The sequence below is a fragment of the Stigmatopora nigra genome, chromosome 5, assembly GCF_051989575.1.
Source record: "Stigmatopora nigra isolate UIUO_SnigA chromosome 5, RoL_Snig_1.1, whole genome shotgun sequence".
Lineage (NCBI taxonomy): Eukaryota > Metazoa > Chordata > Actinopteri > Syngnathiformes > Syngnathidae > Stigmatopora > Stigmatopora nigra.
Genome location: NC_135512.1, coordinates 10,015,164 through 10,039,401, shown reverse-complemented (window position 1 = coordinate 10,039,401; position 24,238 = coordinate 10,015,164). Strand labels below are relative to the sequence as shown.

Below are 24,238 nucleotides of genomic sequence, written 5' to 3'. Positions count from 1 at the left end.
CCTTCTCGTTTCCTTAGTCCTGTTGAATCTTGGTTCCCCTTCACTAGGATGGATGGAGGTTTTTTTTATCATAATTGCACTTTTGACATGCCGTCTTTTGCACACTTTTGTCACAATCATAAATTATATGTAGAGTGAAAGATACAGCTCTCTTCCTGCAAGCATTTTCTTATTTATGAGCATAATCAGTCCAGGTTGTCAGTGTTCATTCATTATTTCCTCTTCTGTGCAGCATACCCTCGTATGGGTCACGCAGTTGCTGAAGCCTATCCCAGCTAACTGGCGAAAGGCAAAATACTCCCTAAACTGGTCATCAGTCAGCTGTAAGGCACACAAAGAGACAGACGAGCATTCACACTCACAATCATACGGCCATCAGTGGGAATTGATTCATTAACTCACAATGAGGGTGACACTGCCCCTATATAAATATACCATATCAGAATCTGCTGTTGTATATCATTGCAGTTTTTGGGGTATGATTATTTTAGCCATCTGCCATTCCAACACTTTTTTTCTCTTCTAAAATTCCCACAAATTGGCTATGACCTAGACAGGTTTGCGATGAGATGCTTTACCCAAGTCTATAAAGACTGTCTTAGGTACCTGCTCTCTGCCATTCCAAATTCATCCATCTTTGGCGGTTATTGATTGGACTAGTGTCCAGTGCCTCAGTGTCTATACACTGGTATCATGCAGCCTCTATTTCCCCTCCTTCATGTCCCTCACCCTACATCGGATCTGTAGATAGCTTGTTGGTTTCTTGTACTCCCACTAAGAAGGCTTGTCAAACATCAGCTAGCATAAGAACAGTGAATTGATTTTTCCTTCCTCTGTCCATCAGGTTTTAAGGTGGACAAAGAGATTTTCTTTCTTTTTTCTTCGGCTTCATTTACTTCTTTTCAAAGATATTTTCTTGTTTAAAGTCGTGTGGATTTTTTTAACATTTGTGCATGGTTGCTATCATAATAATATATTGTAATTTGTAAAAAAGATACTGTTTATATTCCACGTACGCATGAATGAGGAATGATTGAAATACTCTCAAGGTTCATTGTAAAGCACTTTTTTTCCTAGACTTTCTGCCCTTTTCTTTTAAAGGCATTTAAAACAATATTTTTATTGATGGAGAAAAAATGCAATGTTACAAGCTCTTCTATCTGAATTTCCTTTTTTTTAATTATGCATGCTCAAGACAGCAAAAAAATTCGACTTAATTTTTAAAACCAAAAGTCATGGTCGCTTAAAGATGCTGTGCACCTGTAGATGTCCTAGTGATTGGCCCAAACATATGCTTGAGGGATGTAACTCCCTGATACTCCCAGTGGTCCAAACTCATGTTTATCATAGCTATGCTTGAGTCTGTGATGTTACAGTGTTTACAGCTGACATCGGAAATGGACCTTCCCTCTTTAGAATCCTCAATATTTCACAGAAAGGGCTGTTGTCCCTTGAGAGGTATGGCAGACTAAATAATCATACAGAATTTGGAAGCAGCTGTTCGAATGTGAGGGCCTGTGAACAGTTGGCAAAGCAGCCATGGAAGAGGGAAAGGATGAAAGCAGTAACATTCAGACATATTTTGAATTGATCCCACCACAAGATGCATTGTTCAATAACAACCATAAATACATCAATAAGTGGATGGACACTGAAGATGACTGACACAAAATTGAAGATAAATCTTTTGTTCGTACCATATCTTTGGAATGTAATTTACCGCACATATTTTACAGGTTATGTACTCTGGCATAAATAAATTGTGGAGCGCAACATAGTGTTGCATAAACAAAATGTTTGCACCAAGAAAAAAATCAGAAATCAAACTTGTTGAGCCCCCAACTCTTTACAGCAATATGAATGACAACTTAGTAACATTTTTAATAGCAATAGTAAGTCTAGCCAATCTAAGGGTCAAGGATCAGACTTGTATGACATTGCATTCGTCATTTTTTTGCCATACATAATTGTAACCTAATCTTGTTCAAACTATCAAGGATTAATGTTAATTTAAGTTCAAAAAGCCCTTGAAATTGAACCAGCTCAGGGCATAATTCATAATGGTTTGTGATTTGATCTTTTGTGAGTGCTCTACTGACTGAAATCTTGAAACAATTTTCCAATCACATTGACTATACACTGTCATCAGCAGCATTTTTTTCATTTATTTTCAGATGCTGTAAATCACCTATCAATTGAGAAACAAGGTGCAGTTCAGTCTGTTCATTGAATGTCATAGAGGACTTTTATTTAACTATTATTTTAGGTATTCTTGAAAAGCACAACAATGAATACACCTTAATCCCTTTCTTTAGGCATAGTTGGTAGATACTGTAAATGTATGGAAGTGGTAAGGGCCATGTGTGTCTTATGTTATGGCTGATTGTCCAACTCTGTGTTGATTACTTTGCTCTCCAACAGCAGGTCACACAGATCAAGGTTGCTGGTGTTCCTATGGGACTTGAAATGTTCCTGTTTTATGGGAGGGGTCCTGAGACCATCACACATCTCCAGTTCATTTTGCTGATTTGTCCCCCTTGTGTGTTCATTCACTTTGGAATGAAAGAGCATACTCTGACCTCAGAAATTATAGTACTAGAAGATTTTAAGAGTTGAAGAAATACACTTTATATTTATTTGGCTAGTCAAATTAGATAACTGCTGGATGAGTTAAAAATTAGTTACTAAATTTCGTTTAGGTTTTAGAAATTCAATATTACTTATAACTCTTTCAACCATAGGAACAGCAACCATCTTTTTGATGACAATACGACACAATTGTAATTTCGTGCCACTGCAGCTCATACCGCGCCTCACGTGTTTTGGGATTTACTAAAAGAGTTTGCTCCAGTAAAGGCGAACTGGCACAGCGAAAGTGTGACCTTGCAGTCACGCCAGGGGGAAAAAGAAAATTGAATGGATAAAAGGAAGGCTTTTAATATGCCGCAAAAAAGATGAGCTACTTTTTGACACAAGATAGACTGCTAGTCAAATATGCAGTTCACCTGTCATGTGAGCATGACGTCAATTGGCTCCATGAATATGCTAACAGGGTGCATCGAACTGTTTAAATCATTGTGGAAATAAAATCATTCAACACCAAGTTTTCCAATTGCCAAGTGCCCATTTCACGGATCAGATTCTTCATGCCAAATTAATGTGATCTGCCCGCTAGATCTTTTCCTTTACTTCCTCCTATGAGGCATGTGTTCATTCTTGGAGTACTTACATAGAACCTTTACTATGTACAACCTATGTTGTGCCCACAGTTCTTGATGTTGGTCCTCATTCACCTTTTTACAAACAAATTCATACACCAATAGTGGTGCTATCATGCAATCTGCTGCAAAGCCCATGGGGGCAATCTAGAGTGCAGTATCTTGTCCAAGGACACTTTGACAGTGCACAGTCTTAACTGGAATCAGACCACAGTCACTGAATAGGCCTTGCACCAGGCTTGCCTGGATGGAGACATATACTGCGTAGCGACACCCAGGTCCTCGAAGATCTGTCTGTCAAAGTCTGAAATGCATATAGCGTGATTTGCATTGGCATAAAATCCACACATGTTATGTCCCAAACAGAAGCTCAAAGACAAAATGGCCAAAAGTAGAGCTCTTGATCTCAGGATTGTGATAAATTACAGATTAAAATGTTTCAAAGTCTACAAGTGAAATGAATGGAAGAAATGTTTTCCTGACCCATAACATTTTCAACAGCTTTATAAATGTGCCTAACAAGTACATGTAATTTTGCAAATGTTCACTGACTAAGAATTGAAGAAATCATGATGTCGTTTGTATAGTGGCATTCAAGATGTTTTCTTAGAAGGGCTGCAGACCCCTTTTGTTGATCCCACAGATAGGGATTTTATTTCTGACACTGTCGAGGCAAAGGTCAAGATTCTATATGTCGTCAAGTATTCACCTTCGCCACTCAACTGAGCTCTGGCAAGAAGATTAGGTCTTTGTGTCTTGCTCTCTGTCTATGCTGGGTTAATTTTTTTTCACAATGGAGACAAGCAAACACAGTGGTACTGCCGGAAAGTTTGTGTGTGTGTGCCTTTCTGTTTTTAAAAGACATTGGTGCAACCGTTTTAACAGAGCAACTCCTATTGAATTAGATGTTCTAACCCCCTGCTTGCTAAATGGATTTCTGAAGTGGCTGTAGTTGGAGGCTTTCAATTGGATGCAACCTTGAGTCCTTTTTTTTATGAGCTCGGTAGGATTTAAGTGCCGGTATAACATGAGCACTGAATGTGTGCTCCTCATTTTTTGAAATTGAAAAATCTCTAAAGGCTCACCCCATTGTGTAGGCAGTTAATGGAATGCTGGCAGCGAGGTTCAGGTGCTTAAAAGTTGTATTTTTTCTCCCTCTATTGCTCCCCTTTTAATTACTTATAAAGGATAATCATCAGGAAAAACGCATCATAATGCTGTAGGCTTCCTTTTTATGCACAATGATGTATAATGCATGCTTTGAAATGAAACGGCAGCGGCCTTCAAACCATTCCATTTTCAAACCTTTGTGTGTTTGTTTAGCATGCTGCAGTGATGAGTTTGCATAATAATACCGTGTGTTACCATTAACAATGCTTGTCTATTCGTTTAATCTTTACATGTGTAAAGTTTGTCCATCAGGTCAGCAAATAATAGGAACAACTGTGGCTATTAGTGATTTGAAAGTTGGCTAATTGCCTCTCTGAAGACTTCTGCTGCATCTGTTTACTTTCCGTGAGCCCCCATCACTTTTAACAGGGAGAGAGAGATTAGTGAATTTATTGCATATATTGATGGATCACAAATTGTATGATATTAATCTTTTGTCTGAAAACTGTATGCACAATATTGTTTTATGACAATGTGATTTTTTTCTATTTATTTGCAAATTTATGACAATTCATTGACTAAAGCTCTCCTATTGAACCTGTTGGAACTTAATTAATACTACAAAAAAAAACAGCAAGTGACAAGGAAGAGATGGTGACATAGAACAGAACTTTACTTGCCACACAAATCTTGCAGCACATATCTGACTCATTAGTAAATAACATTGCTTTCTATAAGTGTTCTAACAAATTACCCAAGAACCTTTGCAAGCGTAAAAGGCCAATAAGAACAGTCAATACAAACATTTACTACAATAAAAATAAAGGATAAAAGGCTGACTAGGTGCACTGTATGATAATATAACACATTCAGCTAATGTTTTATGACACATAAACACAAGCAGTTGCCTTCACTATGTGAATTTGTAGAGCTTCCAGAATTTAAAAGCTTCACCTAACACAGGCAGACACAACTTGGGGCTGTTTGTGTGATGGGAAGGAAAGCCTGTTTAGAAATTGACAGTATTACATCGCTGTGTGTTTATGTATGTGCATGTAAGAGTTGGGCGTCATGTTGCTTTTGGCAAGTTATTTATGTGTGTTTTTTTTTCCACCCTTGCTATCTGTGTGGTTATCTTTGGAATTGGTTGGTCTAGAGATTATGACCACCTTTGGGGACACACAGAGCATGCATTTCTGAATATTTTCACCTAAGGCTGCACTTGTTAGAGTCTGCAGATAAATGTATATACATTATTTATACAAATTCAGGGTGAGTGAAGGCAGGCAGGTTGGAAACATTTATGGAGGAAGAGGTCTGACAATGCATGCCTAGCTCCAAGTGTTTTTGCACCAGAACATTTGTACACGACCACTCAATCCATTTGTAAAAATTAAAAGATGTGATAAAATAATAAAAAAAATAAACAATAAAAAGCAAAAACATCAATAAAATACATTTTATATATAAGTTTACCTACAGTACTTTTCTACCTTGTTAGTACAATATATATTTATTCAAATTGTGTTATCCAAACTACGTTTACATTATTTGAGCCTACCTCTTGTATTTTGTTTAAATGTTCCCACCTCCTTCCTCACAGGATCTCCCACCCGCACAAGTTAAATCTTCACCAGCTGGTGGTAGTCATCACGTCTCCTTGGACCTAGAGTTTACTGCGCCTTGCTTCTCATCTTAGAAGACCTTTACCCTCATCATAGAAAGGCCCAACTACTCTAATGAGAAGCTCCAATTTTAAATTGGAAATTGTGTGTGTTTTTTTGTGCAAATGTGATCAATGCTCCTTTTATAATGGCCTAACCTTTACTTGAGGTCTAACATTATACAGCATGTATTTTTCCAGAATCATGTTCCAGTGACTGCAGCAGTGGTGGACTGTCAGGGCCTGCAACGCCTTCTCTGCTGGCCTAAAAAAAATATCAGAATCACAGACTGATGTTAATTATAATTTGACCATGTATACTTATTAAACAATTCCAAATTGTCTGTCAGATGTCTTTCAATGCTTTTCTCCCTGGTTGTGCTGCTTTCAGATGTGCGTTTTCATATTTAAGCATTTAACCAATCACATTCCAGCCATCATTTGTTGCCAGGGTCAGTAATCTACCTGGAAGCCTTAACAATCAGTTGCTTTAACCAATCAGCTTTCGAGTTGGCGACCTCAGTCGTGGGTTACGTCATCGCTTTCACAAACTCTGATTGGCTAGTGAAAGAGGACTAGTCAGCCCTACCAAACTATCTTTAGCGAGCTACACCAGCAAATATAATTTTGTTTTTATTTAATAGTGGAGGAGAATAAATTCATATGGTTTCAAATTTAAATACACGTTATCATGAAAACTATGTATTTTCGTGTCTATTTTTTTAATGCACATGACCGAGGTCAGAGTTCAACAGAGTGACGTCAGCCTTCAAAATGGTGGATGCGGGCGCATTCAGTAAGGCAGTGGACTGCAAGAAGCTCAGAAATGACGATTTACCGAAGAAATACCTGATAAAGCTCTCACAGGACAATGCAGGGCATTTGGTACGTTGTTATTTGGGGATTCCGAAGCCCCACTTTTAATTTTAAGGGCGCTTTTTGACGAGAGCATGCCTCTTGCGTCATGTAGCCCCACGTGAATGCAGACATCAAAATGTTTGCAAACAATTTGGCTACTTTGCGTTACCTACAGCTCTTTATGTTTAATAAGAAATCATTCTATTGTGTGTTTCAGTTCCTCAACGACCACAGACTGCTGGGCAACATCAAGAATGTGGTTAAAACGACCAAAAAGGAGCAGTTTGTCGACGCTATTGGTGAGCTGTTTGTCAGCTAGGTGAGTCATTTTCTAGTTTCTCTATCCGTTTAATAATTTAAAGTCAGCGTTCAGTATTCGATTATTTGCTCAATTAGCTTGGTCTTTTTATTATGATACATTCATTCTCTTTTTATGGAAACACTAACTGGTCTGGTGTTGATTTTTAATAGTGAGAACTTGTGTGGATAATACCCACCCACACAAATGACATCAATGGAGTTCTAAGGAATAAACCGTACTTATAGAATATACGTATGCCTTTACCCTGGGCTTGTTTTCTCTACACTTTCTTAAAGGAAGACCTCATGGTCAGGACCTTTTCATTTTTAGTTTTAAACGTGTTTTGGACAAAACCTTAGTGAAACATTCATTCAACATTAGTGCAGAGCTCAGTTTTGTCTCGAGTCTAAACATATGGTCAAATTACCATACCCCCCCCCCCCCCCCTAGTTCATGAAAAGAAAAATGGAAGCAATGATGACATTTTAGAATATATTTTTATTTTTAAATGAATAGATTTGAAATTACTGAATGGTAAAACTCACTTAGAATGAAATATGGGTCAAATTTGTGCATCAAAATGGTTGAATAAATAATTAAATAACCATGCTGTGTTGTTTTATAGAGGTCTAAAACCATGGAAACTGGAAGGGATGACCATGCAGGTGAAAGCAGTCAAAGACCAAATAAGTCAAGGCAGGACCTGTGTTTCAGGTTTTTATTTACTTTATTTTCATTTAATGTATATGCAATAACTCTACTTCTCTTCAAGGTCCACCCAATCAACACTCAAGAAAGGGGGACAGAGATTGGCAGTTTTCCCTCCGGTACTTGTCATTTATAGAGCGTGAGTATCCAACTCTGGTCCTCGATGGCCCCTGTCCAGTATACTTTCCATATCTCCTGCCACATCTGAATCAAATGATCAAGAACCTGATTATTTGATTTAATAGTGATGGTGGGAGACATGGAAAATAGACTGGATAGGGGCCCTTGAGGTTCCTGTTATAGAGACTTATCTTTTTTTTTTAGCCTCCGCAGTGGACAAAAAAGACAGAGCAAAGTCCAGCTAATAGTTTATTTTTTTTGCCGTGTGCAGCTTTAATGTTGCTTGACTTTTGCAGTGGGATGAAGACCCGTGAACAAGTATCTTCCTGGTAAGTATTCTTTGTATGTTGATAGAAAAAAAACTAAACTTGGTAGCTTTTTTAAAATACTTTTTGACTTAACTTTTTTTTTCCCTTCCAGAATTCCAGTCTATTTCCTGATGGAACACTGCAGAACTCCACATCTTGTGAACCATCTCACTTCTTGTTGAAAAATAAATGATCTCAAATTGTATATATATAAATTTGTCATTCTTCACATACATATGGAAAAAAAATACAGCAAACATGTCAAGTATAAAATTTTATTAACAGGAAAATATTTGCACACTTAAAAGTTGAAATCATGTTGAATTGGCCAGCATATTCAGCACCTGCAGACAAATTTCATAAAAATATTAAGAAAAAACACTTAGGTAAAAAAATTACAATTAAAAAGAAAAAAAAAGACCATTAGGTCTTGTGGTCTTTTTTTCTCCAAGTGTTTTAAAAAAAATAAATGCAACTCAAATCTCCTTTATTGTTGGCATAAAATGAATTTAAAAATTAAATACTCCTTACCTTTCTCACTTTGCCACCATGAGCCAGAAAACTCTGGACTTAATCTATATAAGAGGGGGGGGAAAGTTAATTGCAAGTTATCCTCGGTAACACCTCACCATGGAGATAATTCCTAAAATAGATCAAATATAAAAAAAAAACACTTGCATGAATACTTGGATATTCTACAATAAACAAACCTCCTAGAATACTGCCAAAGTGCAGCGATGCCACATGATGCATCAAGTGGATCACCTGGTCCTCCAGAGTCTGGACATGGGCCTGATGCGTGCAACAACAAAAAAAAGTTAGCAGGAACAGAGACTGGAAAGGCTTAGGTGGTTTCTTTTTTTTTTTTTTTCTTTTTTTTTGGAACCTGTTTTACCTTGATCTGCTCTTCTTTAACCTCAACGGTGTCCGTCCATGTTGTGGGCCAGAGAATCCCAAGATGCAACTTGATGCTAAACAGAAAAAAATAACTTAAGCAAGTTTTTTGGGAGTTGCCAAACAATTATGACAGGAAAGAGAAATCTTACAAGAAATATAATAAATGATGAAAATAAAAATAAGTTAGTGAGAGCTCTATGCTATTTTTCCTTTTTCCAGACTAGGCAATTAAACACTGACGTCAACAACTAGGAGAAAGTTGGCTTAACAATTTTTGAATAAATGATTTTGGAAACGGGTGTTGACACTCAGTGAAAACTATCATTACTACTTACAGCACATCAGGAATTAAGTTGTGATCCTTTTCCCAACAAACTGGCCGTTGATGTCTCGGCTTAGATTGGTTACATTAAAAGTATTTCGACTCGACTAAATAATGGAGAGAAAACGGACAACATACTTTTTAAGTCAAATGGGAAGCGTCGTCGATGCTAAGATAGTTAGCTAGTCACATACTATACAGTTGGTGTGGAAAAGGAGCCAAAATTTAAATGATCGACGGTGCAGTTAACGTGGCATTTAACTAACACATTTGTTGGCGTTTTGGGCACAATTGATTCCTAAAAAATCTCCTGGTAGCGCAATAAAAATGCACTTATGCCAGTAGATTGCTCTACGACGTCTTACCTCTACGACCGTCAGTATGGGAATGGCTGTTAGAGAAGACGAGGCACTGCGCGTGTGCTGAATTTAAGGCAGCTGTGTGACAATAGGCGTGACCACGCCCATGCTTCATTTAAGGCAGCTGCGTGACTATATGCGTAACCACGCCCATATTGTCGCGTCATATTCAACGTGGAAAAGATGGCGGCTTGCTTACCGTGCTCCGCCGGGTGTTTTCTCCTCCCAACTCAATGTTTATCTATGTTTGGAAGATGACGTAGATTGTAGAATATTCATGAGTTTTGTGGTCTTGATGCTGTAAAACATTGTGTCTCATATCATTTTCTGAACCGTTTTACAGTCATTATTTAACTGTACTATGATAGGTCTTTCTATTCTTTGTTGCATTATACTCAATAAAAGCAAAGGAAATCATTGCGGTCATGGCCAAAAAAAAACACCTGACATCATTGCAATAACAGCACTCAAAACCAGGGGACAATAATGCATATAAAACCCTTTGCTGATTGCTATTGAATCAGATGAAGAAAACATGTTTTGCTGCAAGGCACTCTAGTAGAGCCATCAGCTTTATTCAAATTAGATGTGCAAAAATATCTATTTGCCCTCTGCTGTACAACACTTAAATTGTACAAGTGGTCAGTTGAACAAGGTCGGTGTGCTGCCATTGTTTAATAAGTGCGATGTGCACATCAAACACATTAAATGGCTTTTAAAGGGATCATGCCAATCATTTGATACATGCAAAATACATAGTGACATTAGCTAAGTCTGCCATTTATCTTAACTACTGCACCATGCATTTGTGTGTGTGTATAAAAATGCTTCTTCTGGGCCTGCAGCATGAAAAAAGAAAGAAAAAAAACTAGTCTACAGTAGACAATTTTATTGTAGCGCTGAAACCTCACGTCATGTAACACAAAGATGGAAACCATTAGACGCAATAAATTATCTTAATTATTAAGTGTAACCAGTGACATTCTGTACATCAAAAATGGTAACGCACTGTAGAATAATGAATAAAGCTTGTACAAAAATGTGTAAAGAGAAAATTAAACCTATACAGCAATACTTGAGGCATGTTTTAAATGCCAGCAAACATAGAAATTAAAAACTTGATGCATGATTTTTTCGTGATTTTAGTGTCTCACGACATAGTTTAAGTACTGATTTAAAGTAAAAGCACTGTACACACAACAAGAAGGAAAAAAAGTAACCCATTTTACCCCAATTTCATTGATGTATTAATCTTATTTAGGAAATCAATGTTTTGCAAATTCTGCTTTGCATCATCACAGTTGTCTCCCATATTATCACATGAATGTAAACACCTGCATTTTTGTCCTTTTTTTCCTCAATTTTACAACATTAATACTATTTATATATCTATATATATTTGTACATATTTTCATTCACTTCTGCACAGTTAGCTAGCATGGAAATGAAATAAGGCAAGACTCACATGACTGTGACATCACAATATTTTTTTGGTTGTTTTTTCATGTTTTTTTTTTTTTGCAGTTTACCACTTTTTTTTTAAATAATACTGATTATAACATTTTTGTGTTCTTTCCTTCATCTGTTGCAAGCTTTGGTCTTTTTGGGCCAACACCAGCTTTAAATCTGTTCAAAACCATTTTTTTGTACTAAAAATTCCAAAAAAGGGTCTTTTGTGCAAGAACAATGGAAATGTTATTATGAACTAAATGCAGACTTTTTGAGGTACTATGTTTAAAAGGTCAAATAAGGTGACCCACCAAATGATGACTGTACTTGGCTAATCCTGTTTTGATCAATATGGGGCATACATTTGTAGGCCTTTCTTTTAAATTTTGAATAAACAGTCATTCCTCACATTTTTGGTCAGGTGGAGCTGCCACTTCTGTATCGGTAGGTTCAGTGATAGCAGGTAAGAGTCTGCTTTGGTTGACCACGTGAATGCTTCTCTGTACAGTACCAACCATAGCTAAAAGTAAAGTCAAAACACAAGTCCACATCCTGTACAACATCCTCTCTTAGAGTCACTGCAGTTATAAACATGTTGAGTCTTCCATTTGTTCAAGTGTTCCTCTTTGTGTCCTATGAGTGTGTATTTGTCCCTCTTTCTGTTCACACACACATTTGCTGAGCTCAGTTTTTGTGGATTCTTCAAGGTTAGACTGGGCTATGAAAGGGGAGGTCATTTGTGGCTGCATTCTCACTCCTAAAAAGCTGTCCGTGCAGCTGAGTTGGAATTAGTGCAGTCCCATCTTAAGCTCTCTTGGCATGAAGCATTTCAATAAGCAGGTTGTTGCATGGCACGTCACCGTTCAGGTGTTTGTAGTAAAGATACTCTTCAGCCTGCAGGCTGATGGCTCGAATCTCTGGAAGCCGCAAGAGCAGCTGACCAAACTTGTCCGATTGCTGCGGGTAGTTGCACATGACGTAGTCCAACAGTGCCGCGTTGACCTGCTCCTGGACGCTCTCTACCAGGTGGAAGTTCTCCAGGTTCTTCACATCTACGAAGATAGTGAGAGCAAAAATTCAGGCAGGGTAGAGCAAGACTGCTTAGATCAAGGGTGTCAGACTCGAGCCGCATTAACGTCAACTCGATTTCATTTAGGCCGGACAATTTTAGATATAATATTTAGATTTAGAAAAAAAATTGATTAAAAGAACTGGATTAAAAGCCCTGAATATTCAGTTTTTTTATAGATCTAAAACAATGTCTATTTCTTTAATATTTTCCATATTTTTAGATTTTACAAATTGATTCTTGAACCAAAAACTTAGAAAAAAATTGATTAGAAAATTACAATTATTGATTTAAAAGGGGGAAATCAGGAAATTTAATATACATCTATACTCTTCATTTTAATTTGATCCTAAAACAGAAATTCGGCACTCATGCTTTACTTTCCCGGGCCGCACAAAATGATGCGGCGGGCCAGATTTGGCCCCCGGGCCGCCACTTTGACACCCGTGGTTTAGATGTTTAGTTTTGTTGTAGAATAGATTATTTCCTTGGACAACATCTCTAAAAAAATTAATTTGGTGTGTTTGCTCACATCTAAAAATATGCTTTCACAACCAAACATACAACACCCACATCACCTTTATACAGTGGTCAGTCACTGTGATGAATTGACTATTGTTGTGCTTTGACATTTTTCAAACCAATGTCTCTGCTCTGTTTTGTAAAGAATTTTGGTAATAATTAAGAAACAAAAGTGAGTCACCCATAGCTTCAGTTGTTGAATCGTTTGACATACATACAGTACGACATGAGCCGTATGATAAAACAGGCCAATTCCCTTCTTTTTGCTCATAGCTATCTCCTGGGACCACCGTGTAGAACGAATCAGGTGAAGGCATAGGGAAATAAAAAGGATTTTCCTCTTGAGATTCAATCCCCGTGAGTCAATAAATTATGTAGAGCAGACTTATAGCCATCCTTTTTTTGGGGCATATCAAAACAATGTCATAATAAGTAAATTCCTTCTATAGGAAGTGAACATTTGCAGAGTGCAAAACGAGTGCAAGGGTTTTCAACCTTCAATTGTTCATTGTAGGTTCCCTTTTCAAAACCAAACTATGCATAATTCCAAAATCCTACCTGTACACTATATGTGCTGCCCCAAGCACTTTTCCTCCCCAATAATAATAATAAGCTCACTGGGGGCTCCTACAGATTATTGCAAGACAAGTGGAAAATGTGCTAAATGGATAATGACTGACTACATTTTGGTGTTGTCATGATTATGAAGTGCAGGGCTAGGCTAAAGAATACCTAATGAGATAGCACAATGACTGTCTTATGCTTGTACGTGAGAGATCTTTTATTAATACGTTTGACCTCAGGTTGGCTGTCTTTATGTGGACTAATGTGTGACTACAGATTCCCGCTGTCTTTTTGACATCTCCAGATGCATATAGACACAAATGCAATATATAAACACACAAATCCTCAGATCCCATCGCTTGCACTTAATCTTTCTTGCTTCTCATACACGTATAATCATACCCTAATCCTTGGAATTACACACAATTTTTCTTTATCGCCCGCACTGTGACTCCCAAACACACACACATGTACACACACACACTACTCAAAGCATTAACAGGGAGGAGGGGGTAAAATAAATCAGCAGTTAATGAGGTCTAGAGTATGAGAAGCAGCTCCTTAAAGCACTTCCATCTATGATGCACTCTACTATGGTATCACATTCTGTATACGTGTGTGTGTTTGTTCTTGTACCCGGTAGGTTTGTGTGCGTACACGCTTACTGTGACCTCTGTGTGACATGAAGGAAGGCTAAATAAGGCCAAGAAGAGGACAGGAAAGGGGTGAGCATGTGTGGCTTGGTCAGCGGGGGGTGACAAAGTTCGACTCCAAACAAACACGACATGGTTTTTCCTGCTGCCAATCAGCTGTGTGACCCGCTGCATTACATTAGTGGACCAATGCCTTTGCCAAGATGTAATAGGGCCTTACACTAGAGGTCTGATAGCACTGCATGGGGATGGAGTATATATGCACCTATAATAAACATTTACTGTGTGAACCAGTATGAAGGAACAGGTGAGATACTAAAATGGACACGGGCAAAAAGGGTAACCACAGTCTTGATAGGTAGTAATAGTAGGATGTTTTTTTTAACCTGCAATATAAAGTAATTTTGAAATAGTTATGTAATTTTCAAGTATTTCTGGGGAAATTGTTGTCCATTGATCGAAAAGAAGAAGAAGAAAAAACGTGCAGTCCAAGATTACATAATTTGAACCCATTGGTCTTGCTCACAGGCTCTTTTCAGTTCATCTCAAAAGATGTTTTTTTTTTTTTAGCCAACAATGTCTCATGGACATTTTTTTATAGACTGGGTCAAATTTGAAACATTTTTAAAAAATATTGGTGTGTAAAATTATGTAAAATGTGCTGGAATCTAAGCAACTTTCTAGTTTAATTCCTAATAATGTGTTTAACTGATGGTAGAGTTTATTAAACCCTGACTATGCTTGTTATTTATTTCACAGTAAAGAAACATGTTCGGAAAGTGCTTGTTGACAATGTGCACTATGCGTCTAACCAACTCTTTTTCTTCATTTCTACGGTATTAAAATTCAAATCACAAGTAAATAAATTGATCAATTAATGTTGCATTCAATTCCAATTATATAAATAATACAGATACATGTTAAAAGTACTCTTAGAAACACACAAAATAATCTCCTGTCCTAAAAGACAATTCATACACAATAGAAGATAAAAATGGAAATGGATATTTGTATAACTCCAAGCTTTTAAAGTTTAATTTGATGTTTTACCTGCAGTGTATCAATACAAGAGTTTTATTAATTCCTACTTCATGTCATTCTGAGGCTGCAGTTTCTTTGTTTTCCTAAATTAACCTTTTCAGCCAGACAGCAACAAGAGAAAAGAAGAGATGGTTTAATATCTTTTTGTGTATATGCGTGTGTGTGTGTGTGTGTGTGTGTGTATAGATTCTAGGGGAGGGAATAACAAGAGAGAATTAGGAATGTTTTCCTCTGTCAAGATGATTAGTGTAATTATTAGGCAACAAGACCACATTTTAATTGCTAATTATTATCAGTAGCCCTTTTGAAAAAAATAATAAGACTGTTTCCATATGAGGGGCTTTCTTTTTGTCTGTAATTTGCAAATATGATGAGTTAAAACAAATGAGAGAAATGAAGAATCTTCATTTTTTTTATGTGGCTTTAGTAAATAATCTGCTGCTTATTTACCATAACAAAAGCGAGACAATTACTAAAAGCAAAGTACAAATCAGAAATACAAGCAGTCGATCAACAATCTCCAGTCAGTGTCAGATCGAAACATTAAGTGTGCTAAGTGCTCTCCTTTTTCCTTCACTACCCCCCCCCCCTCACCTCAACCCCCTCCTTACACTCTCTTCCTCTCCCGCTATCTCATCGTTTCAGTCACAGTGGGACTAATTATCAACTTTTTTCCCTCTTTTTTTTACACACATAAAACAGCCACAGTTCATCGTGGCGCTGCGTCCGAATATTAAAATGGAAACCCTGAGGTCCCGCAGAATACATTGTTCCATTTGACGGGTGATCACACTGAAGTCAGTGACCTCATGCAAAAGCACAGACAGGCACGCACACACAAAAACTCACACATTTCCCTGCTCAGCACCCACTGTGGTTTTTAATTAGATTGGTTATGTTGTTAGATGCTATCAAGCTGCAGAAGTGTGTTTTTACATTGTTACAGTTTAATCCCCTCCACACTGTATCCTGCAATTTGCCCATGGGAATGCACACATACACACACACACACATACACACTTGAACTTCTAAATTTTCAACATACCTAGTGCTGATTTACCTTGTTAAATTTTTAAAAGCATGAAATCAAACGGGTCCAATAATTAAGTAGAATATAAATTGTGCTTCAATTTTTAAAAAAATATTTTAACATTATTAACTTTTCCATTAATTTCTGTTAATGTCATAAAAAAGTGTTCCAGAGTTCTCTTTTTAAAAAATGTTGTACTACAGGAGTAACGGTTTTACTTCATTATTACACACTGCACATGAAATACTGCCCTGCGATTGGCTGGCCACCGATTCAAGATGTAACCCACCTGGTGCCCGTAGTCAACTGGGATAGGCTCCAGCACCCCCCACGACCCTTGTGAGGATAAGTGGTTCAGGAAATGAATAAATAAATGTTAATGAATTCAAGCGCTAGACTCCAAATTGAAAAAAAACACACAATATTAAGGCCACTGTCCTGACACAAAATATGAATTCTCCATTTTTTTTCTCAATTAAACCACAATTTATTGTCATGACTTCCTGGCAGGAGCTGCCACCTGTCAGGACAACATGACAAAATAACTCTATGTTCTTTCACTTTCAGTGGCCCAAATCAATAAATGTCCATGTCACATGCTGCCAATTGACTCCTTTCAGATGTCACGTGCTTCCCTCTGGGTTTCAAAACAACACATAAAAGTGTGTCGGCCATAAACAGATATTGAGTCAAACACTGTCAGTAAACCAGTAGACACACAAGTAACTTCCGCCATCAGATGCCGTCCTTCCAATAGGACTTTATATGAGCCTATCAAAGCTGAAGCACCTTTTACAACAACTGCGGCACTTTCAAGAGGGCTTGAACCAGAGTCCGGGCCTTTTTTTTATGGCATCCCACTTGTGTTGTTATCATGTCAAGTGTCCCTTTCCACTTCATCCATTATTAATAAGCAAACAGTTTGGCTCCAATCAGCAAAGAGGGCGTCAACCAAAGAAAACTCATTGACCTTTGAAACTTTATAGAAAGGCTGGAGTAGCTATAGTCCAGAACATGCGGAGGTGTGTTTTTATTAGGAAGTCATGTCTACATGTCCAGGAAAGTATGCTTTTGTGCATGTGGCGCTAACTAATAGGGCGGTAGGCGCAATCAAAGCAAATAAAACCACAGGACAAGGGACAACGACCGCAGATGATATACTTGGTACAGTCGTGTGATTGGCCGAATATCACAACATTCTTCAACCTTAGCTTGATACTCATGTTACCATTAACTGGTGAGATAACCAAGCCCATACACACATGCAGACACATTGTCTACATTCCCCTCAGCTCCCATCAATACTCTACTTACAATTCACATGAACATGCACCTTTCCCCAGCAGGAGATTGCGCCGTTGCCATTAGCCCATTAAAGATCTTCTCTATTTATGCTCGCCAGCAAATGCGCTGCACCCTGGAGAGCTTGGCTCACTTGTTTTTTTTCTCTGAGTCCCCTTTGGGGAATTCCCTTTCAGCTGCACAAAAATGAGGTGTACGACTGGTGCCGTATGCTTCTGAACAATTAATGGGGGTTGTCCTAGACTGTACACTTGAGATAGGTGGGTTACACTTACTCTGGAGAAGCAATTGAGTCATTTCATTTAGCTTTAAATAACTGATTCTCTATATTTGCTCAGAAAAGAAGCACTTAATAATAAACTGATGGGTATTAAAATACAAATTGGCTAAATATAACATATTGGTCCTACTTATTGGATCATTTTCTTTTTCGCCACAGTATTTGCAACACCCACAATTCAAGACCAGTTCATTTACAACATGAATAGACACTGATGGTGAAATTAAATTTTGGATTGAGGTAATAGTATTTGTGGCTTATGCTTGTCTAAAAGGTAAATGCAAGTCTGACCTGGGATGAACATTAAGAATGTTTTATCCCAACTACATGTCTGCAATTAAGCCCAAACAGCTGTGAAAAACATTTTCAGCTTTGGACAGATGGGTTGAGAATCAAAGTTATGGAAAATGGATGGAAAGTCAAGCACCATTTGGCAAGGTGACTTCCTATGATGAAACATGGAAAAGAAGCATCCGGATAGATATAGTTAAATGCTTAATATTTTGTCTTGATTTGGTCTTCCATCATATCATCACCTTCTTAAAATAATTGCTATTAATTTCCTGAAAAAATAAGTGAATAGACTTAGGTTGCTACTATTATTATATATTATTGAAATACAGTTTACTTGGCAATGCCAGAAAATACTACAGAATCCCACATTTTTAGCTTTTTAATGATAATTCCTTTTGAGTGGAGTCTAGTCTGTGATGACTAATTTGGGAAAACAGGCAAACAGCCACAAATGTCCTTGAAGGCCCTCATCTATATTTAATAGGCTGTAAGAATCTGACGAATACCACACTCAAAAACTTCTTATACATTAATGGAAAACCCTCATTAGGTTCTGAACACAATATCTCTTGCTATGATTATCTCACCGCATTGGCTTACAGTAACTTAGTGTAGCCACATGCCCTCCAGCTAGTGTCCAGCCCATTGGTTGACGAGTTTCTGTGTGAGCAATAAATAATTGCAAACGCCGCACACCTCCTTCCTCTCTCAGAAGACAACCGAAGGATTTGTCAGCATGTCAGACTTAAGTATGAGGGCTCAATTTGTCCTTCCATGCACCTACCAAGCAGTCAAGAGGTGTGATGACATGAAACATAGAAAGGGAAGTGAATCTGGTCCAGTTGGGGATATAAAACGTCAACTCTACAGATTGGTTGACAATATGCCCGTTATTGTTAACATGTACGTAGCGATCTTTTCTGTTCTGTCGCCCAAGGACAGGTTGGCGAACACGGCAAGGCAATTGAGAGGGGTCAAGAGATGGGAATAGAGGCAAAAAGGCCTAAGGTGTGATAAAATAAACAAGAGGGAAGGTGCTCTGTGCACAAGAACACCAGAAAGGAAAGCGTTCTCATTGTTTATGCTGGCTGAATGGTGCTAGGGATTGGTCTGGAAGTGTATTATTTAAATACTGTATGAGAGGCTGCTGTCTTGGTTATGAAAGGGTGGAATTTTTTTCTGCCGACTTATTGTATGGTTTAAATAAATTTACATCTTGTTGGCAACTGATTTTCTTCCCTGAAAACTCCAAGTCTCAAATAAGGGATGCATTATTTCAATATTCATTTGTTTGAAGACTGTTTTGTATCGCTCAAATAATATCTGGTTCTACAGGCAACATGTAAATTGGAATATTGTTTTATAGGATGATTATCAGTCGAACTGCTGCATTCAAAATCTGGATGATAAATCCAGCAAGTTGCAAGATAAAATATAGATTGTTTTCTTTAAATAGTGAATTGAAAGAAAATATCAGGTTGTCTCAGCATAATGAAAATCAATTTGCCAGAGGGACACTCAGAGTCTCAAATCAGCAATAAAGCCACTACCTCTTTGAGGTCTTTCTTTTCATTTTAGGGCCCCATCTTTATCCCCTCTGGAGTAAACAATTCATTGAAATAATGTCCTGATCTCAAATGCACCCCAAGGCCAACGCTTTCTCACCTTGCTAATAATAATAATGGTGATAAGAATAATAAAAACTCTTCCAACTTTCCAATTCGCCAAGAAGCACAATTATTTTCAAAGTCTGATTTTTTGACTGACAATAATGTTGACCAGAGTCTTATTTGTTAACTGCTTATCATATAATATATATCTGCCAATACCTTGTGCTTAATTTGCAAATTTGCAAAGCATAAAAAGCGCCAAAATGACAAGTACACTAGCCCAAGAATGACAAGTCGCAGAAACCATTTTTATATTGGTATGAAATTCACCATGCAATGGGTTTTACAAAATTAAATTCAAGAAATTATATATGTAAAAGGTATTATATGAGATAGAATTGAGTTCTTCCCAAAATTCATTGCACAAAGAACATGGACATGTGTTCAGGATTTCTTATATAGGGATTAGGATGGGTGTCTTGACTTTATCCTTTTAATAGTCAATAGCAGTTCATGCACACAATAACACAGTTTAGCATAAAACAGCATAGTATGTAGTAATTGAAGGAAAAGTGTCATGATGTCCGTTTCACTCTCATCATTAACTTGGCATAAAAAAGGTAAAGTAAAACAAGGTACTACAGACGTCAACAAGGGCAACAAGCACTGCTACTCACTTTTCTCTTCCGCATATGTGATAGGACTATTATAAAAGCAATAACCTTAAGTTTATAATTCTACACAATACATCAGCACTGCCCTGTGGACGCACACGATAACAATTCCTTTTGAATTTAATACTCCATAACTAAAGGCCAAATCAATGACGTATTTCTCGAGTGCATGTCTCTCTTCAACTGTATGACCCAGACAAGTAATAGAAATAGCTTCTGTGCAGAGAAATGCATCTCTTATGATATAGATGATATTGTCGTATGTGCTATAACCTTGTTTACATTCAGTGCACTTTTGTGCCCCTTGGCTAATTATACACAGGGTTTGTTTAGTAGCTGTGGGAGGGCTTGCCGAGTGTTGGGGAAAGTCAAACCTTTCTTGTTTATGATAAAGTGACAGAAAATCATTGGGGGGTCAAGTACCTCACAGATGAGCCCCCCACCACCCCTAAAACTCCTGCAGCAATCGGTAAGGTGCCTGTTGTGGGAAGCCTCCCCTTTAATGGTCTCATTAAAGGGCCCGTCTCCCCGTCAATAGACGCCTCTTATTCTTTTTCTGACAAATTTAAATTAATAATTCAACGCCAAGTGCCTAGGGATGTATATTTTCGGAATGAAGGACAGTTAATCCATAGCACCTCACCTCCCTCTTCTTTCTAGATCTCCTTTCTCTCGCTTTCTCTGGTTTCATGACTACGCTATCACTTTCTCTGTTTCTCTCCTGATGAATCTAAGCAATGGGTATTGCTGACTAAAGAATGTGTAACCATATTTTCCACACGTCTATCAACTTTTTCGCTCTTTATGTGATTTTGCTCCTTTGTCACGACAAGTGGTGTCAATTTAAGTGCAAATTCCTCCATGTTGGTGGGCTTCCAATCCCTCTACCTTAGTATTCATGTCAGGTGACATGTTTGGCCACCATTTCTTTTAAGTAATACATTGTGTACTTGTTGTTTGGATCTTTAATTGTCTGGTATTCACAAAAATTACAATAGAATTATATGGGCATGTACCGACCAGGAATAAAGTGCTTACTGACTATGCACAGTAGTAAATCTTCAATCATTTAAGAAAGTAAGATAGAACAACATTTCCAGTTAGGATTTTATTGAGTTGTTCTATGTTAATAACTTGTCATTGTATAACTTTCAGTTTGGATTTACAAGTATGACTTGCATGCAATTTAATGTGTTTCATGGTATCAGTGGCAGGTGACATTAAACCACCATGCATCAAACAAGAGCTTGTGCAAGTCAGTATATGACATGGAAAATGCCTAAAATTATGACTTTATACTACATTCTTCATTTTGTATTAAAATATTTATATTATTATACAGAAAAAGCCAGACAAACATGTTAAATGTGTGTGCGTAGACGGTAGCTTTGCCTACATGTGGCTTTGTTGCTAAAAATATTCAGGTTAAGAAAAGACCAACCAGGAGCTGTGACAATTTGTTGTCAGTGTCACCGGCAAGGGAGTTAGAATGGGTGAACCAGAGCCAGTGATCCAAGGCACCTGTTGGATCATCTGTGCTTCAAAACATTTAATCACGGTCTGTGGTTACACACACACAATGATGTGCAATCACACAAACTACAGCATGCACTCACAAAACCTTAAAGCCCCTCTGTTCCCTTTCTGCTCAGAGGTATCTTGTAACCACATTGTCCAAAGCTGCAACGCACACACACACACAGGGTGTATAGTATTATAGCAGCCACCTGACCGCAAGCTTACCACCACCATAGTTTAAACACATGGTTGCATACTGTGCTAAATCATACAGGAACACAATAGCTGTGACTCCACATGCCAGGCAATACTATGACGAGATCGACTCATTTGACTCTAAATTGCCTTTAGGTATGGGTGCGAGTGTGCATAGTTGACCATCTCCTACGGCCCCTGATTCGGTGTGTCTCCCGCCTCTGGCCCAGGATACAGCTGGGATAAGCTCCAGCACCCCCCAGCCACCCTAATGAGGATAAAAGTGGTCCAGAAAATGAGAAATTTCCATTTTTGAGTTACAAATGACCACACTATGACTATCATAACACTAACAATGACTCATCATGACCTCAGGACATAAAGTACGTAATGTACTTTCTAAGCAAACGACACATTCCCGTAGAATGTACCTATACAGAAGGCATATGATACGTTATTCCTGTTGACAGCTGGACAAATGATTAACAGGCGGGGGTCCATCTGATTGCATTTTTAGTTTTGAACATTTGACCTTTAGTGCACTTAACATAGGGGCCTGCCCTCTCTTGTGCATCCTGTTACAATTTTTGTTTACACAAGGAAGGTATTTGTCAATAATTCCAATTTATATGAGTTCCCTGTAATCCTGAGTAAAATTGAGTCTAGGTCAGTTACACTGTGTACTGGGCATCAGTCATTCAGTGGGCAAAATTACCAACAATTATTCACATTCAACCCTACTGAAAAATAAGTAAATAGATTCATATTTTTCGAAATTTGGAGGAAACTGGAATAAAACTCAAACTCAAGAACTAAAATAACTACTATGTCACACAGACAATGGGAAAAGAATTATAAATTAATATAACAGTGGATCCATTTCCATTTCAATTTTACATGCTACTTAAAGTTTTTGAACTGCTCGAAATAGATTAAAAAAAAGCCAAATACCATTTATCTTTTCCACTGAATGACAAAAGCCCACTTTGTCCTTTCCTGTGTTCCCTTCCTCAGAGGGTTTCCTCTCTGTTCACAGATAAAAAATGCAGATTCTTTGAAACTTTACAAGTAGTAAAGTAAATAATAAAGGTTTTTGCATGTATATCCAAATACACCTCTGGCTTGGTATGTGTCTATCCACTTTTTTCCCTCTATTTTCTCCTCAGACATTTTATCTGTTGGGCAACATTTAAAAAGAAAAATATCCAACTATACCACAGATTGAGTACACCAAGCTGTCCTGTTCCACAATGAAACTGATCTAGTATTAAGTTAGTTTCATTGTTGACAATATAACTGCAATCTGTAAAAATAGTAGCAATCAGAAATTGACAATTGGCAACCGGAGTGTTACATTACAAAAAAAAAGTGTTCATGTTTCTAAGTGCCTTTCCAGAACAATTGAAGTGCTAGAGACGCAATGAAATTGTTGTTATGTGTCAAAAGAAGGATTTGTATGCAGGAAAAACTGGGTGGTATCAAATCATATGCTGCAACACCTGTGTTTGCACAATTTGTTTTCCTTCACTAATGTCGGCCCGTTCACCGCAGGGCCCTCGGTAGCCTGTGCAGTTCTCCCCGGCCCAGGCGTGCATCCCTTGGCTGTTAATTGGAGTGGAGCGGTTTCCTAGCCAGCACAGCACTGGGACCCAAGACGTGACCACTGAGAATGTATTAGGGCTAGCACTGTAGCGGACAGTCCTGTTCATAATGATAACCTGAAGCTCTGGCAATTGGGAAACATGCGGTCGCAAAAACACGTAGTGTAAATGTAATACAGCCCCACCAGTGGGCCAATCCATGACTGGAGGGCGAGGAGGAAAGCGTTGAAATAAACTTGACTTCCATTGATCGTGACTGCGAGCACAGAACCGGGGGCTGTTTGTCCCAATAGACATCCCGTAGTGTTGCTCGGTAGCGCCTCATAAATGTTTGAAAGGCCTCAGCCTCCACATTGGCGCTACTTAGGTGCAGATACACATACAGATAACAGGTGAACGGTTGGTCAGTGATGATGGCTGAGGAGAGCAATCGTTTGTAGCTGGTTGAGGTGTTTTTACAGTGTTTGCACAGATTCAATATGAGCAAATTTATATTCAGGATTAAATCAAATGAACATCAACTTTGCTTTACCTTTCCTCTACTCTTAAGGCCTCCAAAGACCACCGTAGTA

General features: G+C 37.9%; 2 protein-coding genes and 2 long non-coding RNA genes across 4 annotated transcripts in view; 2 read left to right on the top strand and 2 right to left on the bottom strand.

Annotated features, from left to right (window-relative positions):
• The window catches only part of LOC144196687 (adhesion G protein-coupled receptor D2), a 51,967-nt gene extending 45,632 nt beyond the window's left edge, over window positions 1–6,335 (top strand). The window contains exon 22 of the mRNA XM_077717067.1: window positions 5,932–6,335. Coding sequence (XP_077573193.1) covers window positions 5,932–6,027 — 96 coding nt within the window. The 3' untranslated portion in view covers window positions 6,028–6,335. The remainder of the gene's footprint in view (window positions 1–5,931) is intronic.
• Window positions 6,336–7,963: 1,628 nt separating this feature from the next.
• On the top strand, window positions 7,964–8,491 carry LOC144197263 (uncharacterized). The gene is made up of 3 exons (XR_013326504.1): window positions 7,964–7,997; window positions 8,183–8,307; window positions 8,399–8,491. It is a non-coding gene; the product is annotated as an uncharacterized LOC144197263 (long non-coding RNA).
• A 56-nt stretch (window positions 8,492–8,547) lies between these two features.
• Window positions 8,548–9,943, bottom strand: LOC144197150 (uncharacterized). The gene is made up of 4 exons (XR_013326474.1): window positions 9,871–9,943; window positions 9,182–9,257; window positions 8,818–9,078; window positions 8,548–8,630 (listed from the first exon to the last, which is right to left on the bottom strand). It is a non-coding gene; the product is annotated as an uncharacterized LOC144197150 (long non-coding RNA).
• Window positions 9,944–10,744: 801 nt separating this feature from the next.
• Window positions 10,745–24,238, bottom strand: part of nr5a2 (nuclear receptor subfamily 5, group A, member 2) — an 80,210-nt gene continuing 66,716 nt past the window's right edge. The window contains exon 11 of the mRNA XM_077717488.1: window positions 10,745–12,365. Coding sequence (XP_077573614.1) covers window positions 12,118–12,365 — 248 coding nt within the window. The 3' untranslated portion in view covers window positions 10,745–12,117. The remainder of the gene's footprint in view (window positions 12,366–24,238) is intronic.